The 17,836-nt window shown below is 37.4% G+C and overlaps 1 protein-coding gene across 5 annotated transcripts in view; it reads right to left on the bottom strand.

Annotated features, from left to right (window-relative positions):
* CACNA1D (calcium voltage-gated channel subunit alpha1 D) overlaps positions 1-17,836 on the bottom strand; it is a 175,625-nt gene that overhangs the window by 28,418 nt on the left and 129,371 nt on the right. For 3 of the 5 annotated variants that reach the window (XM_063412060.1, XM_063412063.1, XM_063412061.1), the window contains 8 exons: positions 15,444-15,527; positions 5,669-5,797; positions 4,876-4,941; positions 4,394-4,485; positions 2,979-3,138; positions 1,666-1,793; positions 1,459-1,555; positions 237-339 (listed from right to left, as the gene is read on the bottom strand). In XM_063412060.1, coding sequence (XP_063268130.1) covers positions 237-339; positions 1,459-1,555; positions 1,666-1,793; positions 2,979-3,138; positions 4,394-4,485; positions 4,876-4,941; positions 5,669-5,797; positions 15,444-15,527 — 859 coding nt within the window. Of the gene's footprint in view, positions 1-236; positions 340-1,458; positions 1,556-1,665; positions 1,794-2,978; positions 3,139-4,393; positions 4,486-4,875; positions 4,942-5,668; positions 5,798-15,029; positions 15,114-15,443; positions 15,528-17,836 lie in introns of all 5 variants that reach the window. The other 2 variants (XM_063412064.1, XM_063412062.1) reach the window with 2 other exon arrangements.

Below are 17,836 nucleotides of genomic sequence, written 5' to 3'. Positions count from 1 at the left end.
TGAAAACATAGAATAATTTCTGAGGTATCTTTGGCTCTGGCCTCACTATCCCTTTCCTTTCGTTTTCTAGCAAATCCTTCCTAGTAACAGTGAACACAATCCATGACCCAAAAGCAAACCAGATCCAGCAAGACCAAGGCAGCCCTCCTCACATCCAACAGAAGAAATAAATTGTAACTTTTCCTCATTGTGCTTTCTGACAAGGGCAGTAAAGGCTTTACAGTGAAGAACCTTACCTTCTGTTTTTATCTTTAGAGCAGTCCTAACCAAAGCAAATAAAGTAGCATTGAACATGACGGTCCCATCACTATTTAGTGGCATATTCATGGCTACTAACCTCTGAAAATGAGAAAAGGAAAACAAATTTTGATGCTGCTTTCTTTGGAAAAAAACTCCCATAATAGTAGTTTTTGAAATGCTAATGTATTCAAATAATACTATTACTGAGAGGAATAGAAATTATGTAAGTCCTTCAAAACAAAGTTGAGTTTTTCATCCTAGCTGTGTATAATATGCAGAAATTAAGAACAACATTGCTTTTTTTTGATATCAATCACATGTATGCTTATACACAAGCTAAAACTGTACAGAAGATTTCCTGAGCTAACTTTCAAATACTGAAGCCCAGTTTTGGACTGAGTCCCACTGTGCCAGTATAAGGACAGAAGCAGTGATTTGAGGTGTGCACTCCAGCCGCAGTCGTGTCCCAGCTTTCCCAGGGGTTCCTCATGCTCCATAAAGAACCAGAGCACCAGGTCTGAACTGCCTCAGTCCATTCATTCCTCGGGTAACTCTTCAGTGATGTTGTGAGTCTCTTATGCCAACTCCACTGAACTGCTGTGAAAGGGGCTTTTCTCTTTGGGTCAGTCCATCCCTGCATCAGAGTTCTCCTTCTAGAGCAGCATTGCTGTGAGCCTGTCTGCCCAAACGACACAATTTCATCTGTCAAAATCTTTCCCTGATGTCTGACTTGGAGTTTGTTCCATTCCAGTTTAAAAGCACTACTCAATCAATAATTGATGTTAGCATATAGACAGAGGTTTTCTTTAAGTATGAATTGTGACATTGAATTCCAGTCCAGAAGTTTACATGTCAACTTTAACTACTTATAAAACAGATATATACAAGAAATCCAAACGACAGTACTGTTGTAACAATCCTTCAATTAACAGGCTTAATCTTATTCCCAATGAAATTGCTAAAATCTCTATATCTGTAATTCTGAAGTCGTCAAATAACGTAACAATAATTCAGCTCCTTTGTACTGCATTTTAACTTTTATATAAAGATGCCATTAATCCTTGTCAAAATGGCACATTTTGCCTGACAGATTCTATAACATTTTAAATTCTGAGTTATTTTCTGTCTTCTCACTTGCTGCTACATATTGTTACACACTGTTATTCATTCCAGCCTGATTTATCACCTTGCAGTCAGACAAACTCAGGTGAAACTCACCTTGCAGGCCACTCGGTGAGGGCACAACTTGCCAAAACCAAGCGGTGGCTGAATCCGTCTCAGCAGTGTCACCACATCGAGGTGCTTTATCCTTCCCCTGGAACAAACACACACCAGTTAACAAACACCCACTCCCAAAAAACACACCTTCTTCTGCTTGCATTGCTTTTACCAAATGAATTATATCAGAGAAAGGGTCTAACTTACTTTGCTTCGGGGTCATATTCTGACCATATTCTTTTGAATTCATCCAAATGATGGGGGCCCAGAATAGACCAGTCACGTGTCAAATAATCAAAATTATCCATAATGACAGCCACAAATAAGTTTATAATCTAAAAAAAAAAAGAAGTAATTAAGAACAATCTTTCTTGATTATTTTGAATTTTTATCAATTCAATATGTAGTAACTTAAGAACTCAAGTAAATCAATAGTTTTTGGCACATACCATCAAATATTTGCATTTAACTAACTGGAAGTCTATCAAATAATGACATAACAAGAACATTGTTCTATTTTAGAGTATTCAATTTTTTGACATAGGCTACAACATGGTTTTGTTTCTCTTCCTCGATTTAAAAGATCCCACTACAATAAATTGAAGAATGGATCCAATACACACATTATGAGACAGTGTGTATCTCAGGAATAGGATTGAATTCCATGACAATACATGTTGTTAACACAGAAGGTAGTATAGAGCAACAGAACATATGTTTACATCAGTTCACACAATTTTGTTGGACCACTCTCCTTTTGCAAGAAAACAATTACTGTGAATAGAACAAGTCAATCAGCTTATACCAGACACCTGCAATGAGGAAAAACATATTTCAATTATTATCTCAGAGCAAATAATCAATTTCTGCCACAGATTAGGGTGAAAGGTTATTGTTCACATCTCATGTGCCACATGTGAGACCCTTGTAGAGACACAAATCCAAATTCTGCTAAGTTTAAACAAACCAAACAGCATTACTACTCAATCAGGGGCATTGCAGCTCCATTAATAATGAATATCTAATGGTACCATTGAGAAATGCATGAAATGACAGTGATGAAAGACTGCTAACTCAGCTTCCAGTGCAGCCAACCACCCTGCACACGTGTGCAGGCAGAAGAAAACCTCACACGTAGGAATTTAGAATCATAGAATAGTCTGGGTTGGTGAGGACCTCTAAAGGTCATCCTGACCAATTCCCTGCAATAAGCAAGGACATCTTCAGCTGGATCAGGCTGCTCAGGGCTCTGTCCAACCTAACTTTGGATATTCCCAAGGATGGGGGTCACCTACCACCCCTCTGGGCAATCTGTGCCAATGTTTCACTATCCTCACTGTAAAAATTCGTAGAAAATACAGGATTTAAGACTGTATGGAAAAACATAACCATAATCTCATAATCCAAAAAAATATTTTGGATATGGGATTTTAGTCAGTCTCCCAACTCACTACTCTTCATTCAGAAGAAAGCCAAAATACCAAAGCTCATTGCTGTTAATAAGCACAAGCTAAACTCACCAAAAATGCACAGAGCATGTAAAAACTGATAAAATAAATGATGGCAAAATTGCTTCCACATGTGTATTCTTCCCCAGGATTATAATCAGATTCTGGATCACAGCGCTTTCCAGGCAAACATGCCAGCATGATTTCCTGCCAGGCTTCTCCAGTAGCACACCTTTATAACACCACAAAGATAAATTCAGCATTATATGATAAAGATGGATTAAAAATGTATTCATTAGTTACATTCTGAGAAAATACTGTACAAGCTGTACAAGCACCAATGCGAAGACAGACTATGAACATTTCAGAGCAGGAATGAATCAAAGTGCAGAGCCAGTTTTAGAAATGACAAGCACAATCTGATACTGCAGACACATTTTATAAGGTAGACCAATGCACTAAGGCTTGCATGTAAAAACTGCAACCCCAAACTGTGATTTACAAGTTAAATTCTTACTGCAGTGGAGTTACTGTGTACAAAAGCAGTGTTGTGTATGAAAATCTCTCATAAAATTTCAAAGTACACATTTGTAAAAGATGAACTTTCCTCTGTGGTTGAAGAACTGCCTGTCTCTAATTTCTCCTACTGCATTTTTTCACAGTTGCATACAGCCTGTGTACAGTCCCACAATTTCAAAATTTTAAAAGATATTTATATAATTATGACATCTTTAGCTGCTCATTACGTGGTGTCAAAGTCATAAAGGGACTTAGATCTCAGTGGGGGATGCCTTTGATAAGGAATGCCCTGCCAGTTTTTCCAACCAGATGAGTAACAAATGCACAGGAGCTGAATTACAGAATCTCAGGTAAGAGACCACTCAAGGTTGTCACTTTTAGAGGCATCCCTGTCCCATGTCATTCTCTCCTTGTTTCAGAACATTTTGAAGCACTCCTGGCAAACATTTGCCTTCTTCCTAAATTCTCCAGTGATGGAAATCCCATAACCAACCCCCCACACTCCTCATGAAAGTTTAGCTGCCTTCACCATCAGGTTTCTCCTATGGCTCATCTGGTATTTCCCTTCTGCAAGTTACACCCCCTTCAGCAAATGAACAGTTTATTTCTTTATGTTTGCAATAACTTTATTTCTTCAAATTATCACACAAGCTGCTCTTCTAAAGGTCTCAGTAAGGGCAGAGCCTTTTGCAGCTTTCCCAGTGCTCAGACAGATTGATACCTGGGCTGACCAGGTTTGGGCTCTGCCTGACACAAATTGCTTCCCAGAGGAGTTTCACAGGAGCTGCAATGAGTTTGGGTCTGCATCACCTCACCAGAACCCTGCTGTGCCAAAGGATTCTCAGCACACAGCCACAAACAGGAGGTGCTTGCTGAGCTGAACTGATTCTCACTTGCAAACACATTTTGCACATTTTTCACAGATCAGTGAAATGGGATGCATTGAGTGAGAGTTATGGTTTACTCACCTGAAGAGAAGAAGCACAGCTTGGGGGAAAGTCTGAAAATTGTTGTTTCTGTTTATTTGATTGTTGTCCCTCATAGCAACTTTTCCAAATACCTACAATAAACCAGAATTTTGACTCTCATTCCAGTGACCTGTGCTGTCAGAGACTGTAGGCCTTGCAATCTAAACTTCCTTCAGGATGCATGAAATTTCACAAAAACACTTTCATTACACTTCAGATTTTTTCCTGATAGTCTTGTAAGTGCAGTAAATATATCACATATACAAGGAAAAGAAAAAAAAGCAGCACACCAAATTCTTCTCTTGTGTCTTTTGGAATTTCCTGATCCAGAAAATCAGAGCCAAATAAAGATTTTTCCATTATGCTGAAAGCTCTGCCTTATACACAGAACCTCTATTGAAGGAATGTTTCAATAAGCAACTTAAGAAACAAGCCTCAGACAAATCTGTACTGTTGTTTATTCTAAAAAATTCTCTAATTACCTGCATTCCAATGACAGCATAGATGAAGAACAGCATGGCAATCAGAAGGGCAACGTAAGGCAGAGCCTAGAAAGGAACAGGTGCATTGTCTTTTAATAATGTCACACTATCATTTCTATTTCCATTTGCAAAAGTAATTTCTCTGTTCGACACAGATTTTCCCAAGGTTTTTCTTCCTATGTAAGTGCATAAAATGTTATTACCTGTCACTCTTTATACTTTGCTGCATGCAATGAATACCAGCATCATTGTATTTTAAATTACTTCTTCCAGCAATCCAGAAGGAAGGATCACCTTTAGTGTGGTTTTTTTTATTTTCATTACTGATTCTGACAACACAAAGATACTTCATTCTATACAGTTACAGAGTTTCATTAACTTCACATTCATCAGTTTTCAGGAGCAATGATTCAAGTATCTATTTCACTTATGAAATTGGTTTAATGTAAAATATGTGTTAAATTCTTCCTTTCTAGTCATCTAATAAAAACGTGTGGAGATGTGAGATCTATGTATGTCAAACCTATCCCATCTCTTTTAAATATGCCAAATATTTTTTCCAGAAGTACCACAGAAACCTCAGCTAATATTAAATGACAAAGAACGACCCTCAGACTCACAGAAGTAATTGGTGAAATTAATTTTGGCATTAGTGTGCAAACATCTTTAAATATGCCATTATTGATAACACTAACTTAAAAAAGATTTTTTCATGCTACAAGGGTATTGCTTCATAAAATTTTGTCTATAAATGGTTGTAATTATAAAGCAAATTTCAATAAATTGTGCTAACCTGAAATGACTTGATAAATGTCCAGAGTAATGTTCTGATCCCTTCTCCTCTGCTCAGCAGCTTCACCAACCTCATCACGCGGAAGAGACGGAAAAAAGTGATGGAGATGCGAGCGCTGTCCTCAGAGTTCTGAAGAGCATCACGGAGAAGTCAAACCAAATACAAACTCAAACATGCAACACTTCCAGAAAAACAACATAAAATGCAAAGGTGGAAGAGGTAAGATTTGGAAAATGTATCTTGAGGGCCTGTTCACCTTGATAACCATGATATGAAAGGAAAAGTTACATGCTGAAAACACAGGACCTGTAGAAATGCTTCACACAGCACATGCATTTCCAAGTTTTCTGTTTTGTTAATAGGATCGTGTTGGGGTTTTTTTGTAATAGACTTCAATAGGACACTGACAATGGATGCAAACCACTGTGCAACACCTTTGCAGTCAGACAGGAATGAAAAATACAGAAAAACTTGGTGGAAAAAAGACATGGTAAAAAGAATAAACTCAAGTATAGGTAAAACCACTGGGGTCACTTTACTGATCTTACCCCAGACTCATCAGTTGTGACTGTTTCAGTTGGCTTTGGCTTTAAGAAATTAAGAACATTAAATATTAAAATCAAATAAAATATTAAAAAAAAGTTAGCTTAACCATAAGCAAAATTAAGAACATTTTGAATTTCTAAATGCAAATTAACATCTTTTAACTCAATATATGTCCTGAACAAAACATTAATTCCCTTATTAAACCATCCTCTTATCATTTCATGTTGGCTAAAGCATGCTAAACCACTTCTGGCTGATTCATAATAAAATCTGCTAGTATGAAACCTGTTTAAAAGATTTGATAGAAAGTAAATACAAAATAAAATATCTGCTCCTATGTAGGCCAAAAAAGTTAGCCATCAATTTTCACAGGTTGTATGAAATCATAGCAGGGAACTCAGGAACAAATCTTTGGGGCCAAACTAGCCTTTCAAGGTCCTTTGCTGCTCTGCCCCTTTTGAAGATTAATTACTCCATCACTGGAATTTAACCACAGTCAAGTAACTGTGTTTTATACCACACCAGGAGCTCCCTTACAGCAGAGTTAATTCACTTGAGGTAACTCAGTGATAAGCATGGGGTGCTGCAGTGCTCAGCAAGGGCAGGACAAACAAGGACTGCCTCTGCCAAGGTGACAGACACAGGTCCTCAGCCCCACGCCCTGCAGGCTGCCCTGCCCCAGCAGGGCACAGCTGGGGCAACACCTGAACCCTCTCACTGATACAGTTCTGTGTGTCATGAGCCCCACAAGGGTGTAGCCAGCTCTGAGGGTGACCAGCAGCCTCTCAGAAATGGCTCAAGAATAATTAGCAAGATGGCTCATCAGAGGTGTTTGGGAAAAGCAAAAAGGTTTTAATTAAAGCCAAAATAACAAACTATACACAACAAAAGAATAAAAGCACGGTGCAGGGAGGTCCCTTGCACCTGCTAAGACACCCCAAAAAGCCCCAAGGATCTCTGTGCTCTCTCTTAATGATCTAGGAGGGGTTTTTGGCTTGCTGCCCAACAGAGAACACCTACATTCCTTGAGGAACAGCTCAAGGATCCAACGGATGCTTTTGTCCTGGCATTGGCCCAATTACGGTGAGAAGAGCATGGAAGTTTCTGGTTCCTTAACAGTTTTAGGGGTGAACCTTAAACTCTTTCCTAATCTGGAAACATCTGCTTAAGTGTGGGGCTGCACTGCAACATCTCACCCTACCTGAGCTGAGGCAACAGGATCAGGCATGGAGAAAGGGATCAGGATTTGATTGATCCTTTTGGATCCTCAGGAGCCACAGGGAGCAGAGAGGCACACATGACTCCTTGTTCACAGAGCCAGACACTGTGTGATATGAGGAACATCTCACTTTTCTCCTTTTGTTCTCTCTGCCTGATTTTGAAGAAACTTTCCTGAGAGCCTAAATGGTTACACATTTTGCAGAGCAGGCAGCAAAGCTTAAAGGATCAAGGCTCTGTGCTTGCTTGTGCAATGATAAACTTGCAGCAGCTTCTTCCAAAATTGGAGTGTCTTTAAAAACATTTATAGCACTAGAAAAAACGGGATTCTAGATGTTAGATCCCAGTGATGAGTCTTACCCTCTTGCCTAAAATATCCTTCTTTAAAGGGGAACCTTTCATCAATTCCTGTCACACAGAGCAGCCACGAACACAATGCCTCCCCAGAGCTGCCCCCAGCTCACTGTGGATGCACCAGCCACACTCAGTGCCACACTTCACCTACTCAAATCTCACATACTGCTGGTACTCAAGATAAAACTTGAGAAGGAAGGGAAAAGAAAGGAGCTGATTCTGTTGAAAATATATTATGCAAACATACTGTGGGAAGGAAAAGCAACAAAAGGTAGTACTTTTTAAAAATCAGACCACTATTAAAATACTGATTGTGTTTATTACTTTTTTTTTCAAAACATATTTAATATAAAGACATCAGTTGGGGAAAATTAGGTAAAAATAATGGTTTGCTCAACCATGTGCAAGTTACATATGGATACATTACTGCCCTGTCAGGATATCAATATATTCTGAAACAAAGAGCTTTTTAACTGTGTAAGGGATTATTACTAAATTTATGCATGAAATTTACCAAAACCCAGATGTCCTTATTAAACTTCAGCAAGCAGAGTATTTGTAAAACTGCTATAACACCTAAACTTTTTAAGAACTTATATAAAATAGATGGAAAATCTGCTGCTAAGGGAAGACAGGTTCTTCATTAGAAATTCCCTGTATATTTCAACAATTTGAAATAAAATCATCAAAATACAATTAAGGAAAAATTAATTATCACAAACACCATAAATGTCAAAATATCACAAATTGTGGAAGTAATCTTGCAAATCTGCCTACCTAAATCAATCCCAAACCTGCAATGGTGCACACAGACCCACATTGCCACTGAATTTTTAGTACAGAAAAAAATCCTTTTACCTGAAGCTTTAAAGAAAAAATGTTTAATTACACTTTCTGCAGATGAAGCCTGAAATGTCATATTAATCTCTGGTGACTGACTCAGGCTAAGCTTGATACTGAGCAAATTATTTAATTTGCTTCAGTATTTTGTATGATCAAAAACTGAGATCAGATTAAATTACAGTATCATCACAAATAGACACTAAGAAAAAGAAATAAACTTTCAGGGTTGGCATTTGGGAATTTTTCCCACTGTGTTTTATGGGAGCAGAATGGAGCCCCAAATAAGTTAGCATCAGTGTTGGGATGGCAGTATATCATGGGATAGATAACACCAGAAAAAGAATACTTTGATCCTCCATATTTTCATTTAATCACTTTTCCAAATGAAAAATTAATGAGTTTGTATTATTACTTGGTTATGAGAAAAAAAAATTCAAAAGGAAAAGTCAGCAAAAATAATATTTTCCACATATAACTCTCTTAATAATTACTTAATTCTCACTTTTAAAAATGCAGGGGTCAAATAATCCAAACTATGTGATCAGTTCTACTGGAGCTGCTCTGGAATGATCATCCCTCATTTTACTTTTTGTCAAGAGATCACTGGAGGTATCTGTGTTTGCACAGTGGTGTATGCCCAAGACTGCCCAATGCACACTCCCCTCACAAATCTCTCTTTCTCAGGTTCTTCAGACTAAGAAGTCCTAATTTCCTGTTTCTGGTGGCTGATCTGATGCTGCTGGGCAGTGTCAGGATGTCATATGCAAGAGATTACAAATTATGGACACTGCAAAGTGCAGGCCAGTAATGAAAAATAAAAACACTCTGTGCACTAAAAGCAAATTGTGCAATAATGCCAAGTTGGAGGTAAATGCTAGACATAAAGTATGAAAATGAACTCTTGATACAAGAGATTTTCCTACTGAAGCTGAAAATATTTATCACTGGGCAAGCATTCTCGGTTTGGCATTTTAGAGTGTATCTAATTTTTAACCCATTTGGCATTTCCCTCTGATAATACAGCAGCTTCGTTTATTTTACTAATACCAACTTTAATGAAGCTAATGCAATGATATACCACAAAAGAAAACATTATTCATACTTATTTATAAAGGAAATGCTCATTTGGGAGACAAAGTTAGTTAACGGTTATGTGTGTCCATCTAGCATGAAGCAATGCTCAGATCTGGGAAACTGAGATAAAAATATGAATATCTTCAGCAACAACATCAGGCAGACTGATAAAAAAGCATCTGCTTCCTGCAGATAAGGAAAAAACAGACACCCCCCAAGCACACAACCTTGTCTGCAGCACCAGTGACATGACGTGCACGTTCACACATAAGAAGGGGGCACATTTTGATTTTGTACATGTAGGGAAGTATTAGAATGCATTTGAGACTGAGGGGGGCAGGCTGAGCAGAGGGATGATATCTGTTGACAAAAAGGCAAATAAAAATATTACCTGTGGTCAGACAATCTACCTCCAGCCTCCTCTTTCCCCTCATTTTCCACCAATCATTCCAATGCTACTTGGTCCCTAACGCTTTGGGACTGGCTGGTCATTATCAGGACATTATTGTCCTCAGAAACTGGGACTGTGTGATTCCTACCATGACAGGTGTGTTTTTGTCAGCCACAAGTGTGGTAATGGTCACAGCTGGAATAAAAGGACAGCTTCTGCTTTTCCTGCTTGGCTGACAGACACACTGCAGAGAGGGGAATGAGCCCTCATTGTCCTGCCTGTTCTGTCAGCCATGGACCACTTACACTCAAGAGCCCAGGTCAGAAAACCCTTCCCTTCATAACCATGTAATTTTGAGCCAATCCTCAAATACTCCTTAAATAACATTTCTTTTTTTACTTAATTGAAGTGCAACAGAACAATTTAATTCCTCAAACAACCGCAAGCCTCAAAAAAATATAACCAATGATCAACCTAAATTTCTGACTCACTGATTAAAATGTTTGCAACCTGCTACCAATTTTGGTCAAGTTACCAATGCTGCTTATGAAAAATTTAGCACATTTCCTAAACAGGAACTCCTTGTTACACTCTTCATATTGCAACAAATGTTCAAAATAAACATCCTGACTAAAAAGAACTTTAGTGTCAAAACTGTGAATAGTGTGAAACAGATTGGATCATGCATTGGAAGCAAACTCTGTGCTTAAACAAAAAATAAACATGGTGAAAACCAGTGATGTTAGTAAATGATGTTGGTCAAAAGCTTCTTTTTTACATATTGTGCCAGAGGGTCCAAGAGTATGTCAAAACAAATGACATGTGATGATAATGTCCTCATCACCATAAATAAAGAATGAAGCATCTGAATGACAAACAATGACAATAGCATACATAGCAAAACATCAGGTTGCCAAAATATCTCCAGAAATGTGTGCTGTGAGTCCCTGTGCATAAACACACACAACTTGTTCAGAGAACAGTTACTGCAATTCAGATGTGAGCAAGAAATTTTCTTCAGTCTCATCAATGCTCTCTATATTCCCTGTTCAACATGAACCAAATGCCCACAGACATCAACTAATTAAAATTTTAAGTCAGTGTGAGAAACCTCTGAAAAGACTTTTTTTAAGTGCTTCTTCCTCTGTAAAAGATGTATTTAAGCTCTAAATTCACAATTAATATGTTGGTATTATATGATAACTGATAAATACTCTATTGTACAATAAAGTAAATAAATTACCTCGACATTAACACAATGAAAACAGCTCAGAAATTTATTTCTGGCACCAAATTAAGTATTGCAACACTGTAGAGATTTGATATTGCACTGAGACTTCACACTAATAAAAGCAAAGCTGTATGAGAATGTAGTTTTCTAACCTACCCTTAAACCTAAAGAGAGATGTTTGCAAAAGTTTACAAAATATATCAATAGTATTGAAAAATACAAATTACTAGCACCAAAACCTAAGTTCTAACATATGATAGGGGTGCACAAAGTGGTGCTCAAACTGAATTGGACTGCTTTGCTCAAAGCTGAATCAGAATGTCTCACAGAGGTAGACATGAGGCTCTCCTCCACTCCTCCACACAAGCACAAGATCAAGATTCAAGACAGGTGGATTTTCCTGAGGGCCTCAGGAGGAAGACATAAATGCTGTTCCTTTAGGCCCTATTTCAGCAGAAAACCTGAAGGGTTTTTTAATGTCAAGAATAAAACCAGTCCCATAGAGGTGGCATTAATAATTTACAAAAAAAGATGAGGAAAGGGAACTCTCCATTAATTTCTCAACATTTTGGCAGCACATGAATGGTAAAAGAAACTTCAGTAGAAATGTGAATGAAAACCTTCACAACCACTACTGTAACAGTGTGATCATGCTTCTAAATCATTCAGTGTTGGTCATCCAAATGGCTTCTGAACTGACAAATAAGATAATTTCTATACATTTATACATCAGGTCAAACTGAAGCTTGTATGATATTTCCTTTTAACAACTTATTTATTCAGATTTTATTTCCAATTTATTTCTCTCTCAATCTCATAAGTTATATAAGTTCCTCTCCCAGACTGGACTGACCACATTTTGTGTCTGCCAATCATTACTCTGCCTTTTTAATTGAAAAAGAACCATTTGTATGACCACACAAGATCTTGCATGTCATGTGAAAGTTTCTGAAAACAAAAGGCCACCGAACCCAGAAGTAATTTTATAGGTTTTAGTAGTGGTTTTAATTTTTTTATTACTATACCACATGTATATTTACTTATATATACTTGCCTCTAATAATTTCTAAAAATAAAATGAACATGAAAACCAATTAGGCTCATAAAAGAAGGAGGTTGAAGGAAGGGATATTAAATGAAAGAGTAAATTTAAAAGATAATCACAGAAATTTTTTTATTTCCAAAATATATGTTGCTCTGAGGTGGTTCATTTCTGGAGCTGGTCACTGATCCAGTCCTTGAGAATGCTGAGCAATCCTGTAAATTGCTTAATACATAAAAGATTGACTTCTACAGGCACCAAAAATATTCAAACCACATTAATTTCCTGGATTATGTGAGAATGGGAGATTACTGGATCAGAAGAATCAGCCTCAGGGAAGCATATATATTCTCATAAAATGTGAAAAAAAAATTAACAACAAAATAAAAGAGTTGACATTTAATTTCCAGTATTTAATAATGAAATCAAGGCAGTGTGTACCTAGACAGTGCAATCCATTCTCTTGTAAAATCTGGGTCAGATGCAAACTTGCTGTTTGCTAGAACTCAGTGGCCTTTGCACTGGATGTAAGCACCCCCAGCTACACTGTCAGAATGGTGCTGAGCTGCTTGCACAGCACAGGGCAATCCCATCTGTAATCCTACAGGGATGTTCAGTTCACACTGAGGACACGAAGTATCCACACTCGTGTCTCCTTTGCACTGCTCAATTGAGATGGTTGTGCCCCTGTATTCAGAACTGGGACAAGATCTGATTTTCTGTTAGTGCAGGTGATTTACCCTGCTCCAAATCAGCCCTCAAACAAGGCTGAGCTTCCTCAGCTTAAGAAGTTTCTGTAGTGGGAATTTTCACAGGTGCTATTTCAATCTCTCTTGGAATCCCATTGGAAACAAAGTCTCATCAGCATCTCAGCAGAGATGTAGATGTCCCAGGATCACTGCCAGTGTTAGATAACAAGTACAGGTTGAATGGCACAATTCAGAATGCTGAAAAAACACTGAGGAAAAGATTCTGAAATACTGGATTTGGATGACAGAAGTTTACACTGAACTAATCAAGTAGGAACAGTTCAGTAGAATCAAAACAATAAAAGTAAAAAGTTAAGACATTTCCCTGGACACTCTTCATCATTAAATGTTTCATGTTGAAAATGGGAAATCAAGGCCAGAAATATACTGAAACCATAATATATTCTTGACTTGCACAAACAAAGCACAGAAAAGTGGCAAGACCAAAAACAGACAATGCTTAGTACACAAAGAGTCTGCTGTGCAAAACTAGAAGAAATCAAAGATGAGCATTTTTTCTCTTGTGAGAATAACAGGAACACTAAGAAATGGCAGTGCTGGCTGTTGGCTGTGGTGTGTACTTATCTTGGAGATCATTACTTGGTCTCCAGAATATTTTGAAGACAACTGTGAGAATTGCTAAATCACAATGTTCCTCACAGCTGACAGCTCAGCAGTGGCCAGTCACAAGCAGTGACTTTATGGCCAAATAACACTGTCCAAAACACATCTGCTTTGGTCATGGAAGTACCTCTGAGCTACCTTTCCATCTCTTCACAATCAAATACTTATGAGGGAAAGCTCTTCTAAATTATTGGTCTTTTTACTCTCCTCAAATATTGTGCTTACCTACACCAGTACTACTGTGAATGGAAATTGTGGGTAAATTGAAAATACTTGAGCTTTAAGTCTAAATGCAAAACTTTTCTGGGGAAAAAAACCCCCAACCTAAACTAAAAAAACAGAGGGAAAAATCAAAAGTAAATCAGAGGCAGCTTTTAAAAACATGCTCCATGAAGAATAATTGTATTTTAAGAAAAATCTCTAGGGGACACTGCAGTTCTGGGCTGACTGACCTTCCCTGTCAGCTCAAGTTCCTTCAGTTCACAGAAAGATCCATCCCACAGAACTGAGAAAAAACAGTCTGAAATCCAAATGTCAGGATAAAGTTCTTTTGCTCCCATGTTCTCTCATCACTCCTCCATTTTCTTTCCAGACATTCAGTCAGTCATGAGATTCCCACAGTTTAACACAAGACCAGGAAGCAATTTCAAGGTGAATCTGTTGCCCAAACACCTATTTTATGTGCAATGGCCATCAGACAAAATTCTGGCAAATGATGGAGTTTTCCAAGTACTTTAAGAGTAGTTAAAAGTTCCAAACACTTACTGCAGGATATATGAAAAGCGAAAGGACTGGGAAAAAATAAACATTCTATTTTCCACAGCATGGAAAGCCTGACTTTCTATGTGCCCTTCTTCTGCTACCTGATGAGATATGAATGCCAGCACCCCTCCAAACCCAAACCTCTCACAGAAGAAGAAATCATCATTTGTTAAACCAAGCCACTGAAAACTTAGAGAATCTTGAATTATCTTGGTCAAGTTACCTACAAAAAGCAATGGGCTTCAAGTAAGATAGTAACATAAGCTTGATTCCTTTTGTTTAATATTTTCTGTACATATATAGAAAAACAATTTTTATTGTCTCACTTTGCTGTGTGCATGTGCAACTATACAAGTATATAAATAAATAACAGCAGCTTGTACAAACATCTGTATCAGTGTTTTGGTCTTTGTTTCCAGGATTAAACATACTTTTTTAAAAAGGACTTTTTGGGGGATTAAGTTTACATTTTCTGTATTTCTTGATGAGAGCAATTACTTTTTAGTGCATGAACAGTTGCTACTTACATTAACTTCTGTTATAGCAATATCAACGACGCTACCAACAACAATTAAGGCATCAAAAGTGTTCCATGCATCAGTGAAATAGTGCTGTTAGGACAAGCATTCAGCAGAAAGAGAGCAAGAGAAAAACACAAACAGAAAAAGAGAAGAAAAGGACAGTGTTATAACACAGAAACACTCTAGGCTTCTCTGATGTACCACTATAAAATCTAAACTTTCCCTTTCATAGCTAAAAAAAATTGGTAGAAAAAAAAGGCTATTTATTTCCCATATCAACATAATTGACCTATGACTGGTCTGTACTCAAAACTTTAGAAACATCAGATCAAAATCTGTGACTTGTCCAGATGATGGAAATAGTGGGGAGACAGAGAAAGAGAAGTAGGGACTGGGGAAAGTAAGCTGGGATATACTCACATCAGCTTCACTGAGAACGACGTCTACTATGCTGCCAATAACGATGAGGGAGTCAAACGTATTCCAGGCATCACTAAAATAGCCCTGAACAGAGCAGGCAGGGTGCAAACGTTTGTGATTACACATGAAATGTCAAATATTTGCATACTTCTGTTTAGTTTTGCATAAACAGAAATTAGTTAAACAAAACCTGTGGTCTAATGAGAAAACAAAACAAAACCAAACAATATTGCCTACTGAAGGAAAAGCGACATAGATGTGCATGTGTGTGTATATATATAATTATATATATACATGTACAGACACACACACAGACACATACACACTCTACACATGCAGAACACACCATCAGATAAGCACGATGTTGGCAAGCAAGCCATCATCCAAAATTGGTTTGGGGCTTCTAGCAAGGCTGAAAAATTCTAACATATATACCCTAATGAGGACAACAAGACCTCTTTCATTATATTTATACCAGGTCAAGCCAATTGAAACTTCCTTAACATCAAGGATTTTGTGATAGTCTTATCTGAATGATTGGTAAAAATATTCAAAGGGTCGAGTCTCATTGCTGGCTAAACATGCACAGTTATTAATGTGCAACTGTGCCTAAAGATTAGAGAATTTACTTAATCTTCTATTCATAAACTAGGTCTAATATAGAACTCATCCTACATTTGCAGTCAGAGGCTGATTCTGTAGCCAGTGAACCACAGCAACCTGAACAATTTCTTAACGCTTTTGGTTGGTGCAGCCAGTCCAGTGACTAAAAACCATTTTCATAAATTGCTTCATCACCCTTCTGATATTTTATACCTGTAAATATATTTCCCATGTGTGTGTTACTGGGACATGGCTGCAAAGGGCTATAAAGGGCTATCATACAATTAGCTGACTGCAGGCATAGAACTGCACGTTTGAGCAAAGAGGTATTTCAGAGGAACCCTCTAGGTAGGTCCCAGCGTGGAACAAATCAAGATGTATTACAATTGTCAAGATAACTATGGAGACCAGAGTTTTCTACAACAGGTGAATTTCTCCTAATTATAGAAATCCAGAACTGCAAAAATTACTGAACTTGCCCTTTGCTCATTCAGATATTTTAAAGCATCAGTCTACCATGACTAAGGAACGTGCACTACACAGGAAAAGCTGAAATGTACATTTTGTACATGTACATTTCTTGGTAATTAATTTTAAAATACTAACTTTTCAGCCACTATTGAAGCTCTAAAATAATACATTAGCAAGAATTTTAAAGTTACAAACGTGCTAATCTAACACTATACCTAGTTACACTTTTTATTACACTATTTGCTCTAAGGTAATGTTTTAGCTGAGTAGTTTAAGTTAATACATGAGTTGTCAGCAGAGAAAAAACATTTTTAGAATTGGACTCATTTTTCTCAAGATTTTAAACTGGTAGAATTTCTAGTAATTTCACAGTTTAAAGTAATGCACCTGAGTTCATTACTATTTGAAAAAAGGCTTATTTTGAGTGCAAATTTGCTCTTGGAGATTATGAGAGAGATGCTACAGTAGACAACAGCACTACATTTCATTCTTGGAAACAGGGTCAGGAAAGGCTCATTATGTTTCTAATGCTACTCCTTTAAAACACAAATTGCTACAATCATTCCTTTGTCTAAGGAAGGGGCTGTAAGAGGAAAATAGATCTGAGTATTGTTATCTCTACAACCCTTTGCCCTACTCTGATTCTTTGAGTTTAACCATCAATTCCAGTTTGGGGGCAAAAGCCAGAGCTGGTGGATTTGGCCTCCTGAAAAATGCCTCCACTCCAAAGAGCTCTTGCACAATTCCCTGCTGCTCCCTCCTCACTCATCCTGCTCATGGGAACAAGCCATTCCCAAAGTTTTACTAAGAATCACATTGAACCACCTCAACAATGCTGAAATTTATAATCCTGATGAGATTAGCAGCTGCCAACCAAAGAAAGAGAGCTGCTTGCATCATATTCTTCCTGATCATTCACATTCCTTATTTCTAAGTATCTTCCTTGATTTTAGAATAGCAATATTTTTATCTATATATACAAAAAGTAAGAGACTATTGGCAAACAGCAAACACATAATCAGCACAATCCTGAGCTGTGCTATCCATCTTCCTCTACAATGGGAACCGAAAGGATCCTCCAAAAAAAAGGATAATTTCAGCTATTGAAAAAGTTTTACTTTACTAGACATGCTACAAGATACAGCACTGAAATTAAAAAATCACATTTTGATTCAATACAGCTAAAACATTTTACAGCTAAAATAATTTACACATTTATTTATTTATTTTATGAAACCTTTTCCATCAGTATAGACAAATATTGTTCAAACTAATATGTAAAGCAAAAGCATACAAATAAACAAAAAACTAAGAGAAAA

The sequence above is a fragment of the Prinia subflava genome, chromosome 14 (assembly GCF_021018805.1).
Source record: "Prinia subflava isolate CZ2003 ecotype Zambia chromosome 14, Cam_Psub_1.2, whole genome shotgun sequence".
In the NCBI taxonomy this organism is placed as follows: Eukaryota; Metazoa; Chordata; class Aves; order Passeriformes; family Cisticolidae; genus Prinia; species Prinia subflava.
This window is presented reverse-complemented; position numbering and strand designations above follow the sequence as displayed.